Here is a 15,612-nt window from a genome sequence, read left to right as displayed (position 1 = left end):
TGACATGTATGTTCTTATTAATTTTTAAAATTAATTATTATATTTTTATTAATAGAAAATTTAATTATTTCTTTTATTTTTAACAGGTTAATATTGAACTTTTAAAAGTAAAATTTTACCGATGGCAAAAAAAAAAGTAACGTTTTATTAAAATTTGGCTTAATAATGAATTTGGCTATTAACTTTTATATGTTTTGTCAAAATGGTCCTAATTGTATTTTTGGGTTTTTTTTACCATCAACCTTTGAGTTTTTTTTTCAAACTGCATTTTCTAATCGATTTAATGAATAAATTTAATGTTTCAATCTTTTATACGTTTGTTTATTGAGAAGCTTTTCTACTGAGTTAATTTTTTTAGATAGTTATGTTTATTTTCTTTAAATTAAGAGTTATTTTTTTAATTTAATGTATTATTTATTTGATTATTTCTACATGTAATTATCTCATTAAAAATATTTCATATATGAAATTTCACATCATGCCCGTTAACTTTTTTAACGGTACTTCCATTAAATCTGTTAGAAAGGTTGATGGTAAAAAAAAATTTAAAAATACAATTAGAACCATTTTGACAAAACATGCAAACATTAGTGAGTAAATTTATGAGTAAGCTTTAAAATTTTGGGTGCCAGCCAACACCATGTTCCTCTTCTCTCCCCCAATTCTAAAACTGAATGACAGATATGTCCTTACTAATTTTTAAGTTTAATTATTATTTTTATTTCTTTGTTAAATAAAATTTAATTATTTCTTTTTATTATTTTATTTTGGGGCCCAGGCCAAATTATCTTTACCCTTTTCTGTGTTTGTGGTGATGAGGCCCCCACTCCTTCATCAGTATCTATTTTATAGGTGGATGTTGTGCCACGTGGATGAAACTTATTGGGTGTATATCGATAAGAGATATCATCAAAATCTATTGGCAACCTTATCATTGTTGATACACACATTTGCCATTGCAGCCAAAATCAGCAACCTCAAGCTTTAGCAGTTGGTTTCTCTTTCTCCTCAATTCAAGAACTAATAAAGTATGGCAACCATTTCAGCTACCTCATCAATCACCATTGCAGCTTCTCTTTCATACAAGCCATCATCACTCAAGCTCACCTCCCCAATTGCCATTGGTAAGTTTTTGGGATTTCGTTTTTGGGTTAAATTCTGCTAAAACTCAGGTACTTTACGAAAAAATTGTCAGATTGTTATTTTTACATATTATTCATTAAAAAAATTTATTAATAGATTATTGGTCGTTATTTGTATCAAGAATTGAAAATTCGAAAAATATAAAGATTTATAGAAGGATCCAGTTGGAGAATATTGAGCAAGTAATTAAATTTAACTACTAGTGTTTGAGTTAAGTCTAAAATTCCAAAAAATACACAAGCGAAATTGATCAAATTAAAGCACAATGATTAAATCCATAACTTTTTATAAAGTACAAGGACTAATAACATAATTATTAATAGTCATTTTTCTGTTCTTCTTTCAGGGTTGCCAACAATGGCGAAGAAAGGGAAAGTGATGTGTTCTATGAAGGAGGAGGAAAAGAATAGCTCTAGCGTTGGCATGAGTGCTGCATCGCTGTTAGCTGCAGCAGTCATGTCAAGCTCACCAGCTATGGCTCTGGTGGATGAGAGAATGTCCACCGAAGGAACTGGACTTCCCTTTGGGTTGAGCAACAACCTTCTTGGGTGGATCTTGTTTGGTGTATTCGGCTTGATATGGGCTCTTTACTTCGTTTACACTTCATCCCTCGAAGAAGATGAGGAGTCCGGATTGTCCCTCTAAACCCATAGAAGTGTAACTTAAAATTTTAATTTTTGGTGTTTTTTCATTGTAATAAAAGCTACTGCATGTCCAATGTGTGTATAATTGGTTATTGTTGTACGTATCTAATTGTTTCTTCATTTGGGATGGGAAGGGGATAATAGGATTTCAACAAATGAGTGTTTGATAAGAATTTTAACCATTAATTTAAGTGAATTTTAATCATTATTGTTTGATTTGGTTGATATGAAAAATTAAACCCGATCAATTCAAGTACGGTAATTTTTGGGATAAGATAAGATATCATTGATCTAGGGTTAGATTTATCCCCAGTTGTTTGAATCGGACTGATCAATCAAATCAGTTAAAGTAAAAATCAATCAAGATATCAATTCGAAAAGAGGTATTAAATTGATTAATTTAATAATTGACACAGAGAGGTTGAACTGAACTAAAAAATTGACTGAATCGATCTCTCTTTTTTTTAATTTTTAATGATTTATTTAATTAAACATGTCGAACTGATAGTTTGACCAATTCGGCCATCGATTCAATTTTAAAAAACTTGATTTATTTCGTTACTTTGGCCAAAGGTCACTAAACAATTACGTACACATTTTAATTATTAAACTTCAAAAAATTACAAAATGATCATCGAACTATTCAAAAAAAAATTTCTTTTCAAAATCTAACTAGATTCGATAACCAATATAGTTGATCAGTACCCATCATCAATGTTAAAAGACAAAATTCATAACATTCATAACTGTTTTCCGAGAAAAAAATTGAATTGTAGAATAAAAAAAAGGTTTTTGATTAATATAAACAGTAAAAATAAAGAAAGCCAAAATACGATTTAAATAAAAAAATTTCGTCAATAAAGCATAAAATTACCAACTCAACCCACCATTCATGTCTCCACCCCAGTGGGTGGCTCAGACCAATGATTGAACATCCATTATAATAACAATCAATTAACAAGTTGAAAGAAGAAAAAAGGTGAAGTCAAATTACTTTATAGGAACAAAGTCCATTATCACAAAGTATCAGTTGGACTTTAAAGCAACAACCATTTTTTTAATGGACAGACATCACCCCCATTCTTCTACCTTTTACTGCAATTCCTCTCCCAAAATACCTTCTTACAATATTATTACATATATATATATTTGCAGGTCTGACAATCCCACTAACAAAAAAATTTAAAGCCCCCACTATGAGAGTGCCCCTCTTCTTCCATCATTATCCCCTACCCCCACCATTGACTACAAAAGAGATCACCATTGACAAATCCGGACATGAAGGCCCCCCCTTCCTGTATTTTTTTTAGGCAGACATTAAACTATGTTTGAAAATTTTAAAAAGCAAGTGCCATGGCATCTGCAGACATTTTTTTCTTTAAATAACAATTCATTAATTCTTTTTAATTTAGTCAACTTTAAAAATGAGCAACTAAATCAACCAATTCGTCAGTTTTACATATATTTAATGAGTATATAACAACTCTAGCTCTCATAATTCATTTAATTTATCAATTTTATCTTAATTTAATAAATTTAACAAAATTTATAAACATCAAGAACTAAATCTGTTATTATACCAATTAAAATGATGTACTCTAACTAATCGTCCTTAATTGCTCATCTTCAAAATTGACATGAATTAAATTGTTTCAAATTTTTTTAGAGGGATCAATTTACTCAAATTTGAAATTAAGAGGGACTAAAGAGATCTTTTTACCTTTTTTTTTCCTCATAGTGTTGGACATATAGGATGGGCTGTGTGGGATGCATACCCTTATTTTTTGTTTGTTAGAGTTATGGTGGGGGATCTGTTTCGGGCTTGACGATAGAAGAGGTATCCAGTGGTTGCGAGTGGTAGATGGCGGTGGCTAGTGAGATTGGCATAATGCAAAGAGCTTTTGATTTAAGGAATTGCATGGCAGCTCCTACGTTTTCTTCCATGAGCTTGGCTACTTGTCGCTCGGTGCCGTCGTTTGACCATTTCTCCCATGCCGGTTGGTTCCTTCCACCGTCGCCGCTTTCGTCCTGGTGTGTGTATGTAATAGAGGGAAGCTCGATAAAAGTATGTTGTGAAAGGAAAATGTGGGATATGTATATATATGAATGGCTGCATGCTTATTACCTCGACCGATGATAATGGGATGTCTGTAACAAGCGGTGCCACTGCCCCCGCCCCGCCTAACCTACTCATACTCAAAACCTGTTAAATAATCAACCAACAATCACCACCGAGTGTATTGACAGAGGAAAACTTCTAAAACAACAAAACACGTTCATATGACATCATAAACAAATCCCAAAGGGAAAAAAACCCAAGCTAACGATACCTTAACTTGGAGCCTCAGGAACTTGACATAATCTACAATTTCATCAAGCATGACCGCTCTATCAGTCTGCATAAAGAAACATGTCACAAAGATATATTATACATCGTTAAACTTTCTCATCGTTTAACACCCCAGATGCACAAATCTATCGTAGTCACCCATGTCTCAAAGAGATCCCTATAGGCTATAGCAATAACATAATTTGTCTAACAAACAATAAAGTTAGCTCGGAAATGAGCCCAAGGAAGCGGAGAAACCCTCGATCAACAATAAAGTTATGACAGTTTTAAAGCTTCCACATCACAAGGTTGGTCATAAAGCCATATTGCAAGGTTATACAAAACTCGCACAATCACTTCATGAGTACATCTTCGGAATGATTACAAAAAGAAAAAAAGAAAAGAACTGACCTTGTTAACACTAGGAACAAGTTCCTGTAATGCTCGGATTCTTTCGGCAATTCTTTCCCTCCGCAACTGTACCAAGCGAGAAAATAGAAAAGGTTCAGCTACAATTAGTGAAATTGCAACCACATGCCGAGCAGGTTGGCTTTGCAATTTCACAACGTAAAGCGGCAATCTATATTTCTATATGTCCGAGCTACATCTTATGATTAATCTGTTTCTTGGTGGAACGAACTTTCTCAGTGCACATCAACTGATTAACAAAATTACCGATATAAAAAACACCTTATATCATCGAATTTATCACTACTTAAAAGAAAAGCATCAACTCAACCTATCCGGTTTCTAGCTTGTTAAAAATTTTCCAGCTATAAAACTAACTTAACCATGCCTTTCCCTTTGATATGTTTTATCAGTCTCGTGTTTGCTGTGATCATTTTATTAATAATAATTTAAGCTTTTTACCCGTTCAGCAATGCTATGCGGGTCCGTGGCCTGTCCTCGTCTAGCCCGCACCCTTGGACGCATTGTTGGTGGATGCGGTGATGGAGCAACGGTAGCCGGCATTGGTGAACCATGGAAAACCTGAAAGTTATGTATAAGTCTAGATTGAATTGACATTACAAGTAACCAAATTACAAAAACGAATAAACTCTATATGATAGCAAAAAATCAGTAAAAGTACTATGGAGACCCTTGTACTAAGAGTCAAATTACATTTTACCCCTTCTAAAAAATAACAAATTAGTACATGTATTTTAGATTAAAAAGCAGACCAGTCCTCCTACAAAAAATTTTATCCATTTCTACTATCAAAAACTGATTCAGTGTACATTGTCATGAAATACACGTGACACGCCATATGTAACTATTTGGTTATTTTGTCAACCACGCCAGTTTTTATATGTAGAAATGGATAAAAAAAAAGTAATTGAAAGGACTAATTTAGTCTTTGATTTATTATACATGGACTAATTTGCTTATTTTTTTAAGTAAAAGGGTAAAATACAATCTAACGAATTAGATTCAGGGCCTCCATGTTACTTCAAACATAATGAGACACTGTTGTGAAATTTGACAGCTTCAACAAATAAGTGACTCTTGTATGATGTTAATGAAAACCTATTAAAAACCAGTTTCTTTAGGTAAAACGAACCGTTAACAAAAGACCCAACTGCTAAAGCATAAGTTTAGTACAATTATAAACAAAAAGAATCAAACTGTCAGTCATTTTAATGGCCCTTAAAAGTGAAATAAACAAAAAAATTTACCCTTTTTATGGAATCAAAGAAACACAAAGGCAAAAATGTTGACAAATTACTGGGGTTTTTTTTCTTACGTTTTTAACTGAGGAAGCCCTGCCATCAACGACTTCATCGCGAAACCGCCTGCTGCTACCACCAGAACCTTCCTCCGGCTTCAAGAACCCGCCGCTTTTCCCTTGGTCTAAGCTCAACCCCAACGGAAAAACCTGTCCGGGAAACGCGCCGCCTCCACCGCCGCCGATTCCGCCGAGATGACTGGCTCCATCACCAGAGCTGAGCTGTAGAAACATTGGCGTTCCGGCACCAGCAGTTGTTCCTGTCAGTCCACCGTCGGGTCCCGCCAAACCCGTCTCAGAAGGCGCGAAGTTAGGGAATCCGAGGATTTGCTCGAGGAAATCATCAGCGGAAGCCTCGTTGGGGTTATTAGCCATGTGAAACCCGAAGAAGTAGTAGCGGAAGTGAGTCCAAGTACCGAGTTAAAGCCACCAAAGATCATCAACATGCAAAAGAAATGGCGAAAAAAGAATTGAAAACCCAACAAAATATTTATAGACAAAAAACACGATATTATTTCATATCTTTGCCGTTCTAGCTTAAATCCTTCTATCAACGTGAGAAAGAGAAAATTTTGAGGTTTGGGGTTTCTTTTCTGTTCTGTACTTTCAGCTCTGTGAAAGTAACAGAAAGGAAAAGAGGGAATTTTTTTTTTCAAAGGGATTTTTTTGTTATCCTTGTAAAAAAAATGTAGCCTTTTATGTAATAAAAAGGGGTTGGAGCTCGATCAAAATTTTGTGGAAAACCTTTTCGGTCTAATTATGGTTTTAGTCCTTTTTCTATGTTGAAATTAAGGTTAAAGGAAGGCGTAAGGCCTTCCACAATGGACACCTGTCCATTTTTTCCTTTCTTTTTTTTAACATAAGAATATTATGTGTAAATTTTAATTTTAATTTCTCTATTTTTTCTAATTATAAGAATATTTTGTTCAAATTTAAGATTTAATCTATATACTTTAATTTTGACATAATTTAATATATTAATTTTATAATGTCATTAATTAGTTTGAATATTCTATTCTAAATAAAATGATTATGTGAAATTTTAAAAATTATTAGCACCGTTAAAATTTTTTATTAGATTCATATTTGTTATAAATGTTATTTTTTTATTACGAGGATATCAAGTTTATTTTATTTTATTTAAATGTCACACCTAACACAAAAAAAAATTAACGGTGTTATCAAATGGGTCTAAATTTTTAAATATAGAGATTAAATTCTAAATATACGAATAGTACCAAAACATTGAGCAAATTGTAACCTTAAAGTTTTTATACTATAATTTGGTCAAAAAATAAATAATTAACCCAGCATGAAGCATGAGTGGAAACCATACTAATTTGAGATTATTCGTGTTTTTAACTTTTATAATAGGCCTAAATTGGTTTTATTGTTGTTAAACTGGTGGTGTATGTACTTTTTTTCATATAAGTTTCATGTATATAATTACACCCAATCAAAATTCATATATCAAAATTGAACATAAAATCAAAATTGATCTATAATTTTGAAATTTATCTATTTACTACTAACGATTAGATTTTCTTAAAATATTGTATTTAATAGAAATGATAAATATAAAATTTAAGTTAGACCTGTTTGATTAGCGAAAAAATTAAACTAGATGAAAATTATTTAATATTTTTAATAATTTTTAGATAAAAAAATTTATTTAAAAAAGTGTTGAAATTTTATCCTTCAAATATTTTACACTTATTTATTATCTACTCTTCATTTTATTGTTCATTAGTTTTTTTTTTCTTTCTCAACATCAGCATTCAAATTAAAAGTTAAATATCAATTATTAAAATATTTCATATTTAAATTTAAATTTATTTAAAATTAGGAGTGAGCAAAATTCTATTTTATTCGAAAAACTCGATAAAAATTTTAAATTTTGAATTAAATAGTTCAAGTTATTTGAGTTAATCGAGTTATTCGGACCAACTTGAATAAAAAAATAAATTTTTCGGTTTAACTCGAATACAAATTACACAATTCGAATTATTCGAAAAAGAAAAGGCAAAACTATGTTGTTTTAATAAATGTTTAGCTTTTTTAATGTTAAAAAGTCATAACCATTAAGTTAAAATGTAAAACTAAATTGTTTTAATAAATATTTACGGATTAAGTTAAAAACAAAATCATTATATTGTTTATATAGTTAAATAATCAATCTATGTAAACGCAACATTAACTATAAATAATAGGATTCGTTAACTCGACTCGACTCAAATTGTTTTGACTCGATTCGACTCAACTAGATCAAATGCTCACCCTTAAAATAACATAAAATATTTAAAAATAAATGAAAGAATACGATTTGTTAAGTTTTGAATTTAAGATTTATTCAATATTATAATAATATTCCATACATAATTTTAAATAATAATATATCAACTAAATTTTATAATTTGAATTTAGATAGTAAAAAAACCTCATAATTTTAAGAAAATTTTTTATATAATAACTACTCTTCAACTTCGGCGCACTCGAACCCACATCCTCTTACATTGACAACAATGACAATACCTACAGAATTTTAAAATGTAATAGTGAATAGTAAATCTTATTATCATATCACTTGCGTAAAAATCACGTCTAATACAAATAATAAATTAGTTACAATATGAAAATGATTGATGAATAAATTTATTCAAAAATATTGTCTTCCTTATCACCATGCTCAAATCGGGCAACTTGCACCCTCTTTTGTAATTTCCAAACAAAAAATAAGAACTATATTTATAAAATTATATATATATATCTTTTTGTCAAATGTGGTAAATAAATTATCCTTTTTTATCTTAAATTAGTTTGAAAAATAAGACCAACCTATAGAAACATGAAACATGAGAAGTTTTTGTTGTCCGCGATTTTAGAATAATTTTTTTTAACTTTAAGGATTAATTTGAGAATTAGGTTATATTTTAGGGACCAGTTTTCAAATAAAGGCAACAAAAAACTATGAGTGATAGATGAATGAATAATTGGGGTAAATCTCAAAATTACTCATTAATTTTAATCTAATGTGTAATTTGATACATGAACTCTAATTTGATGCATTTACGTCCATGGAATTTTGTTTGTGATTCAAATACGCACATGGAACTTTTTTTTTTCATTTGTGTACATTTAAAGAAATAAATATGTTGATTTATTAGCATAATGACATTTTTTGTTCTCTAACTTTATAAAAAAAAATCATTTTAGAATTCCATTTAATTTTTCGCCTTTTTAGCCATTGAACTTACATTTTTTGTCAAACCACCCCAAAATGGATGGAAAAGAAAAGTTAATGTTCGTTAACTTTGTTGACGTGGCATACACGAGGATGGCATGCCAGTATTTAATTAATTTTTAAAAAAAGTTAAAATATTAAAATATTTTTTTATAATTTTTGTACTTTTTTAATGATTTTTTTAAAAAATATTTTTTTTGTATTCTTTTTTTTTAAATTAATTAAATGCTTAGTCGTCCATGTGGCAATCCACATGTATGCCACATCAATAAAGTTAAAAAACATTATTTTTTTCATCTATTTTGAGGTGATTTGACAAAAAATGTAAATTTAAGGGCTAAAAATGAGAAAAATCAAATAGAGGGCTAAAATGAATTTTTCTGTAAAGTTGGAGTGCCAAATAAATCATTATGCCAAATTTATTTTACATTTGATAAATATAATTATTTGTGTATGTAACATGTAAACTCTAAATAAATAATGTTATATAGAAAATTGTATTAATAGTTTATAAAAATTAAATCAAATTTAAATTTTTTTGTATGAAATTATATAAAACCAATGTCCATATATAACATTATGTATTGTACCAAAATTAACATGTATTTTGTATATTGCAATTTGCCTATCACATTATGTATTTGTGTTTTTTGTTTACCTAATAAATAAGAAAGCCAATGCATTAAAAGTGTGTAAAATGTGTTTCGGCTAAAGGGCGTAATCAGGCGAGCTCGAATATTGTTAAGCTTGAATTCAATTCAAATTTTGGAGCTCGAGTTTGAGCTTGATTAAGCATGTTTACTAATTTTTGTATTTAAACTTGGTTCGATAATTAATTTTAGGGTTAATAATATATGTTAAGGTAATAATGCAATTTAATAATATAAAAATATGAAAAGTTTGATAAGGTTCGCAAACTATTTGAGTCAAGTATTACTAAGCTCGTGTATTTTTTAAAATCAAAGATAATATAAGATAAAAAAATTTCATAGTTTAAAATTTATATTTATCAATCAAACTAATTATATAGTTTTTTTAAGTAGTGTATCAAACATATTTTATAATTTAAATTTGATAATTAATTTTTTTAATTTATCAAACGAGAAATTAATTGTAATACCCCTAACCCTTTTCCGTCGCCGGAACAGGGTTACGGAGCATTATCAGGGTTTACAGATCAATTATAGACATTTCATATCGTTCAACATTCACATCAGAAATCAATCATATTCAATCACATTGTCCCTTATATGAGCCATTGAGGCCCAAAAATACATATTAGAATCAAGTGGGGACTAAACCAGGTATTTAGAGAATTTTTCGCAAAATGCCAAAAATTTTCCAAGGTATAGGGGACACATGCCTGTGTGGTCAGGCCATGTGGACATTCGAAATAGGGCACACGGCCGTGTTCCAGCCCGTGTCCTTACCTTTGTAACTCTCTGACTTAGGTCACGCGGCCAATCCACACGCCCGTGTGCTAGGCCGTGTGAACAATTTTGAGCATCTTGTTTTGAAATTTTTTAAGATGCAGGGGACACACGACCAAAACACAATCCCATGTGCTAGGCCGTGTGTCGCACACGGCTGAGACACACGTCTGTGTCTCTGCCCGTGTTGACAAAATAAGGTCATTTTCAAGCCATATTTCTCACCCAAACTTGTCTTTCACCTAAATACAATAATTTGCACAATCACAAATCACAATAAAACCTTAAATTCAAGCTAAACTCAAGTTCAATGCATGTTAACACACCCCATATGTTCAAGTATTCAATCTTACTTAATTGACCATATAACATATATGCATATATAATCCTCTTTTCACTTTCATTCATTCACCCATACTCACACATTGATTTGATGAAACCACATATATATATATACATTAAAATGTATCAAACATTAGCCATACCAATGACTATTTTCAACCAAACATTTATATGCCATCATTGGTCAAACTTTGCCTATACATGCCATTATAACCAAAATAAAGTTACTATATATACCGAATTGAGCCGATGGATAGTGTGATGCATTTTCGACCAGCTTCCAACCTTAACGAGCTTCCAAGATTACTATAAAATAGGGAAATAAAACAGAGTAAGCATATAATGCTTAGTAAGTTCGTATAATGGAAAATTAACTACCATTTAATTACAATTAAAGTAAACATACAAGGCATACTCAAGCAAGTTGACCAAAAGCCTTATCACATATCCTCATCAAGCGTGTTAGTCATGAAATTCATGTAACAATTCATATTCATAAATGTACATAGTCATCAAGCAAATTTCATACACATATATCTTTCATCACACATTTCAATTTGTCAAATATCGTCACTTTCATGTATTTCAGGTATATACGGGTAATAATTCATTTTGAACTCATATTTTCTCATGTCAGAATTTTGCCTGTTGAATTATTAAAAATATCGATGGATGCACGGGTAGTACACACAAGGTGTACAAAACTGTAATCCGTCAATTCATATACATGAATGCTCATGCAAACATGTAAACGGGAAACTCTTTCGAGCCATATTACGGGAAGCTCATGTGAGTCATGCAACGGGAAGTTCAAACGAGCATTGTTGTCGAACATTGTTGGATATGTGATTAATTTTCATACATGGCAATTTACACAATTCACATACACAACATTCAATTCAAAAATATAAACATACAATTTAGTTACATGAACTTACCTCGACAAATGTTTGTGGATTTGTAATCTACTAATTCGATACTTTTTCTTTTCCTCGTTCTAACTCTATATTTGGTCTATCTGGATCTATACGAATAAATTTAACATCAATTTAATACAATTCATATTCAACTTAATCCAATTCCCATCTTAGGCAAAAATATCATTTTGCCCCTATACTTTTAATTAATTCCAATTTCGTTCCTAGGCTCGAAAAATGAAATTCATGCAATTTAATCATTATTCCTTGCCTAGCCGATTTTTATATGTAACAATAGCAGCCCATGTACTTCACAAAATTTAGAATTTTTTCATGAATTTTACATCTTTTCAATTTATTCCCTAAATCATAATTTCATAAAAATTCTCTTTACAAAAGTTGTTTATCTATCAACAACTTTTCATTTTCTACTATAAAACTTCATAATTCATGCATACTCATCCATGGCAAAACCCTAGTTGATAGAGGAATACGCACAGACCAAGATCAAGTTGCCAAGTCACGGGAAACTCCCTACGAAAGCTTTAAACAATCAGATCTGAAACGAAACAGAAAATTAAAAGATTAGAACTTTGAATTTCCAGATCTGAAATAAAATCCCCAAATCAGTAAAGAGTCCAATTGAGAATAGAAATAAGTGTTAATAAGGGTTCTTGAAACCCTAAAGGAGGTTGCGATTCTGCCCAATTGAACACCAAGATAGTTTTCCCCAAATTTCGGCAATCTAATTTCACCCAAAAAGAGTATGGATGAATCGGCAAGAACCCTAGAAATTGGGGATTTTTGGCTGATTCTTTAAGATAGAAAAAAGGCTGGAAACACAATAAGAACAACAAATAAATTAGATAAAGATTTGGCACAAGCAGAAATAAAGAAAGAATTGGCAGCAAGAAATTAAAAGATAAGTCCTGAGAAGCCTTAAAATCCTGAAAGATCTCACAACTCCCTTCAAACGGCTCTAATCTCCCCTCCAAAGAATATCAATGGCAAGAAGAAGGCTGGAGATGGCTCCCACAATCAAAAGATTGTTAAAACAACTTCTAAAGAAAACCCAAGAGAGAATTATTGGAGAAAAACTCAAAGAGAATTCTGCACTTAAACAAATCTGAAATTTTTGATATATTTGAGAAGTTTCTAACACGGTGGCTGGCCAAGCCTTTATATAGGCTTTTCAAATATTTTCCTAATCTAATTAGAAAACTAAAACTAAAAAAACTCCTAATTATTTTAATTTTAAATGGAAATTCGGCCAAGGGCTTTTAATTGGGCCTCTTGGACTGAATATTTACATAAAAATTTAAACTAAGTATTTAAAAAAATAAAACTTTACAAATTGGGTCACTTTGACAATTTGGCCTGATTTTCAAGTAAGCATGGTTTGTCTTATTATTTGGGCTTAGGTTGGGCCTTTATGACTCGTATCATTCGACTTGAATACTCACCTAATTGAGCCAAAATAAGTCTGTCTATCTTCAAGCTTCCAACTAGGGTTTCCATGTATTTTTATTTTGGAAAGATGATAATATATGATATTTTGTCTTATTTTAATACTTATCATCTTTAATTATTTTTACTTTCCAATTTCATCCTTTTCTTTTCTTAATTTTCCATTGATGACTAATCATCCTTATCTACTAACTCTTCTAAATGGTCTATTTGCCATATAAGGACCTCAAATTTTGAATTCCATAGCTATTTGATAAATATAGCTACTAGAACTCAACTTTTGTATTTTATGCAATTTGGTCCTTTTATCAATTAAACATGTAATCGGTAAAATTTTCTTAATGAAATTTTTATACGATATTCCTATCATACGGTAGACCATAAAATAATTTTAAAATAAATCTTCTTCCGGACTCAGATTTGTGGTCCCGAAACTACTGTTCCAGTTTCACTGAAAACGGGTTGTTACATTAATACTGTTAAATAACATTGTTAAAATTTTCTAATAAAATTGTTAACTTGAAAATAGATAGTTAAAAATATTATATTAAAAAATAGTTTGAATAATTTATAGGCAATAAATTAATAAAAAGTAACCCATTAATAAAAATAAAATGAATTGAAATAATGGAATTACATTAGAATCATTATAAAAAAATTTCTCTTTCTTTTTACAATAACATAAAAAAAATTCACTCGAGTATTTGATATAATAACAATATAATTTTGAGTTCAAGAAAGTTTTTAATCAATTTTATGAAATGAATGAATGAATGAAATGCTGAATTTTTACTAATAAATTTGTATTATAAAAGTTGTTATTATATTTAAAAAAAAAGTTAAACTATGATCTAGGTTTATGTATTTTTGTGCATTTAAAATTCAATGTTCTGTTTTTCTTTCAAGAAATTTAATTTTCAAGGCTGAGACTAGATCTGTGTTGAAAGGATTATGTGTAGCATGAAAAAAATGCTTTCAACAAATAGAACTAGAGTGTGATAACGCACTTCTGTTTGAGTCCTTGTTGGTTAGTGGTGCGGGTAACAGCAAGTTGGCAGAGTTACGATTAATACATCAATGATTAGGGCGTAGCTAGAAAGTATGAGTTCGTCATGTTTCGAAAACCCAAAATGTTGCAGCTGATTGCATGGCTAAGTATGCGAATGCGAGACCTGCAAATTTACAATTGTTTGATGCATCTCAGGACTTTGTATAAGGGGTGTTATTAGATGATATTATTAAGTCTGCATTGATGTAATGTTTTGAATAATAATGTCATCGCTTAAGAGCTGTCAATTTCTACCGAATTTTTTTTCTCTACTTTTAGATTTAAGAATGTAGGTTTAATTATTATTACCTTTATAATTTTTCTATTAAATTTAGATTTATCACAACATCAATTTTTTTATTATATAAACATTAAGCGAATATTCTTTTAATTACTTCAATATGTTGCACTAACAAATTCAATAAAATTATTTTAATAGAATTAATAATTGGACCGAGAATTTTAAATTTAAAAATAGAGGGATTTAATTATTGAAAATAAAGTAAAAAAAATAAATTCCAATATACACAAAGTATAATGAGTTCATGTGTGGGTTTTAGTATGGGTTAGTCGGTTTTGTTTGGAATTTTCCGGTTCTTAATCTATTTGTGATGTAATAATTTGATTCTACTTGTTTGAACATATTTGTACCCAATTGTGCTATAATAATTCAATTCTACTAGTTCAAGATTTATATTTGTATTTTGATTGTATCATTAATGAAAACTTATTTTTTTTTAATTCATAACTTTTCTTTCATCATGTGTAGGTTTGTTTAGATTTATTTTTAGGGAAAGTATTTGGCTTTTTGCTATTGATGTTTTTAGATTTCACGGGGTTAGCATATGATAAGTAGTCAATAGGTATATTAAAATATTATATATACATATAAGAAATAAGACACGTGACAAAATTTTAACTCAACTTGTGAAGTTAAAGATTATACTTCAAATTCTTACTTCAATGTGTAAATATTTTATACTGGCCAGTGGACCTTTTTAAACTCCACAAGTGAACTGAGAGTGCGACAAGTATCACATTTATTTATATAATTAATTTTTTAAATTATTTTACTACAATTTATAATACATTTATCAAACTCTAAACCAATTTGTGAAATCATTCAAGACACACCTTGTGAATTTTTTAGAACCTTGAAAATTTGACAAAAATGTCCTCTTTATTTATATACTTTTTAAAATTTGACAAAAAGTTCATAAACAATTTTCTCAGTAAAATTTTGGAAAAAAAAAACATTTACCTAGTTATACAAATTGTAATATTTTTCTAATAAATCTTTTTAAAATTGCACCAACCCAAATTCA

General features: G+C 29.9%; 2 protein-coding genes across 3 annotated transcripts; one reads left to right on the top strand and one right to left on the bottom strand.

Moving 5' to 3' along the window:
* The first annotated feature begins 841 nt into the window (after positions 1–841).
* LOC121219924 (photosystem II reaction center W protein, chloroplastic) lies at positions 842–1,891 on the top strand. The gene is made up of 2 exons (XM_041098690.1): positions 842–1,124; positions 1,490–1,891. Exons 1-2 carry the CDS (start codon positions 1,031–1,033, stop codon positions 1,786–1,788), a joined length of 393 nt encoding a protein of 130 aa, XP_040954624.1. The 5' UTR covers positions 842–1,030; the 3' UTR covers positions 1,789–1,891.
* Positions 1,892–2,767: 876 nt separating this feature from the next.
* On the bottom strand, positions 2,768–6,537 carry LOC121219923 (transcription factor UNE12). 2 transcript variants are annotated; one of them, XR_005916981.1, is made up of 7 exons: positions 5,861–6,537; positions 4,987–5,106; positions 4,528–4,593; positions 4,118–4,183; positions 3,913–3,990; positions 3,508–3,815; positions 2,768–3,082 (listed from the first exon to the last, which is right to left on the bottom strand). XR_005916981.1 is itself a non-coding variant. In XM_041098689.1 (6 exons), the coding sequence occupies exons 1-6, from the start codon at positions 6,215–6,217 to the stop codon at positions 3,585–3,587; spliced, it is 918 nt and encodes a 305-aa protein (XP_040954623.1). In that variant the 5' UTR covers positions 6,218–6,537; the 3' UTR covers positions 2,768–3,584. The 2 variants fall into 2 exon arrangements, 1 of the variants encoding a protein (XP_040954623.1); XM_041098689.1 differs by having other exon boundaries at positions 2,768–3,815.
* Between the last annotated feature and the right edge of the window lie 9,075 nt (positions 6,538–15,612).

This window comes from Gossypium hirsutum, chromosome D08, assembly GCF_007990345.1.
Source record: "Gossypium hirsutum isolate 1008001.06 chromosome D08, Gossypium_hirsutum_v2.1, whole genome shotgun sequence".
Classification (NCBI taxonomy): Eukaryota; Viridiplantae; Streptophyta; class Magnoliopsida; order Malvales; family Malvaceae; genus Gossypium; species Gossypium hirsutum.
This window is presented reverse-complemented; position numbering and strand designations above follow the sequence as displayed.

Bases quoted from the DNA above. Each gene is read 5' to 3' on its own strand.
- LOC121219924 (XM_041098690.1), top strand. From the start codon at position 1,031: ATGGCAACCATTTCAGCTACCTCATCAATCACCATTGCAGCTTCTCTT. The intron at 1,125-1,489 runs GTAAGTTTTTGG...TTCTTCTTTCAG, and splicing joins CACCTCCCCAATTGCCATTG to GGTTGCCAACAATGGCGAAG.
- LOC121219923 (XM_041098689.1), bottom strand. From the start codon at position 6,217: ATGGCTAATAACCCCAACGAGGCTTCCGCTGATGATTTCCTCGAGCAA. The intron at 5,107-5,860 runs GTAAGAAAAAAA...CATAACTTTCAG, and splicing joins GGGCTTCCTCAGTTAAAAAC to GTTTTCCATGGTTCACCAAT. The intron at 4,594-4,986 runs GTAAAAAGCTTA...CGCTTGGTACAG, and splicing joins CGCATAGCATTGCTGAACGG to TTGCGGAGGGAAAGAATTGC.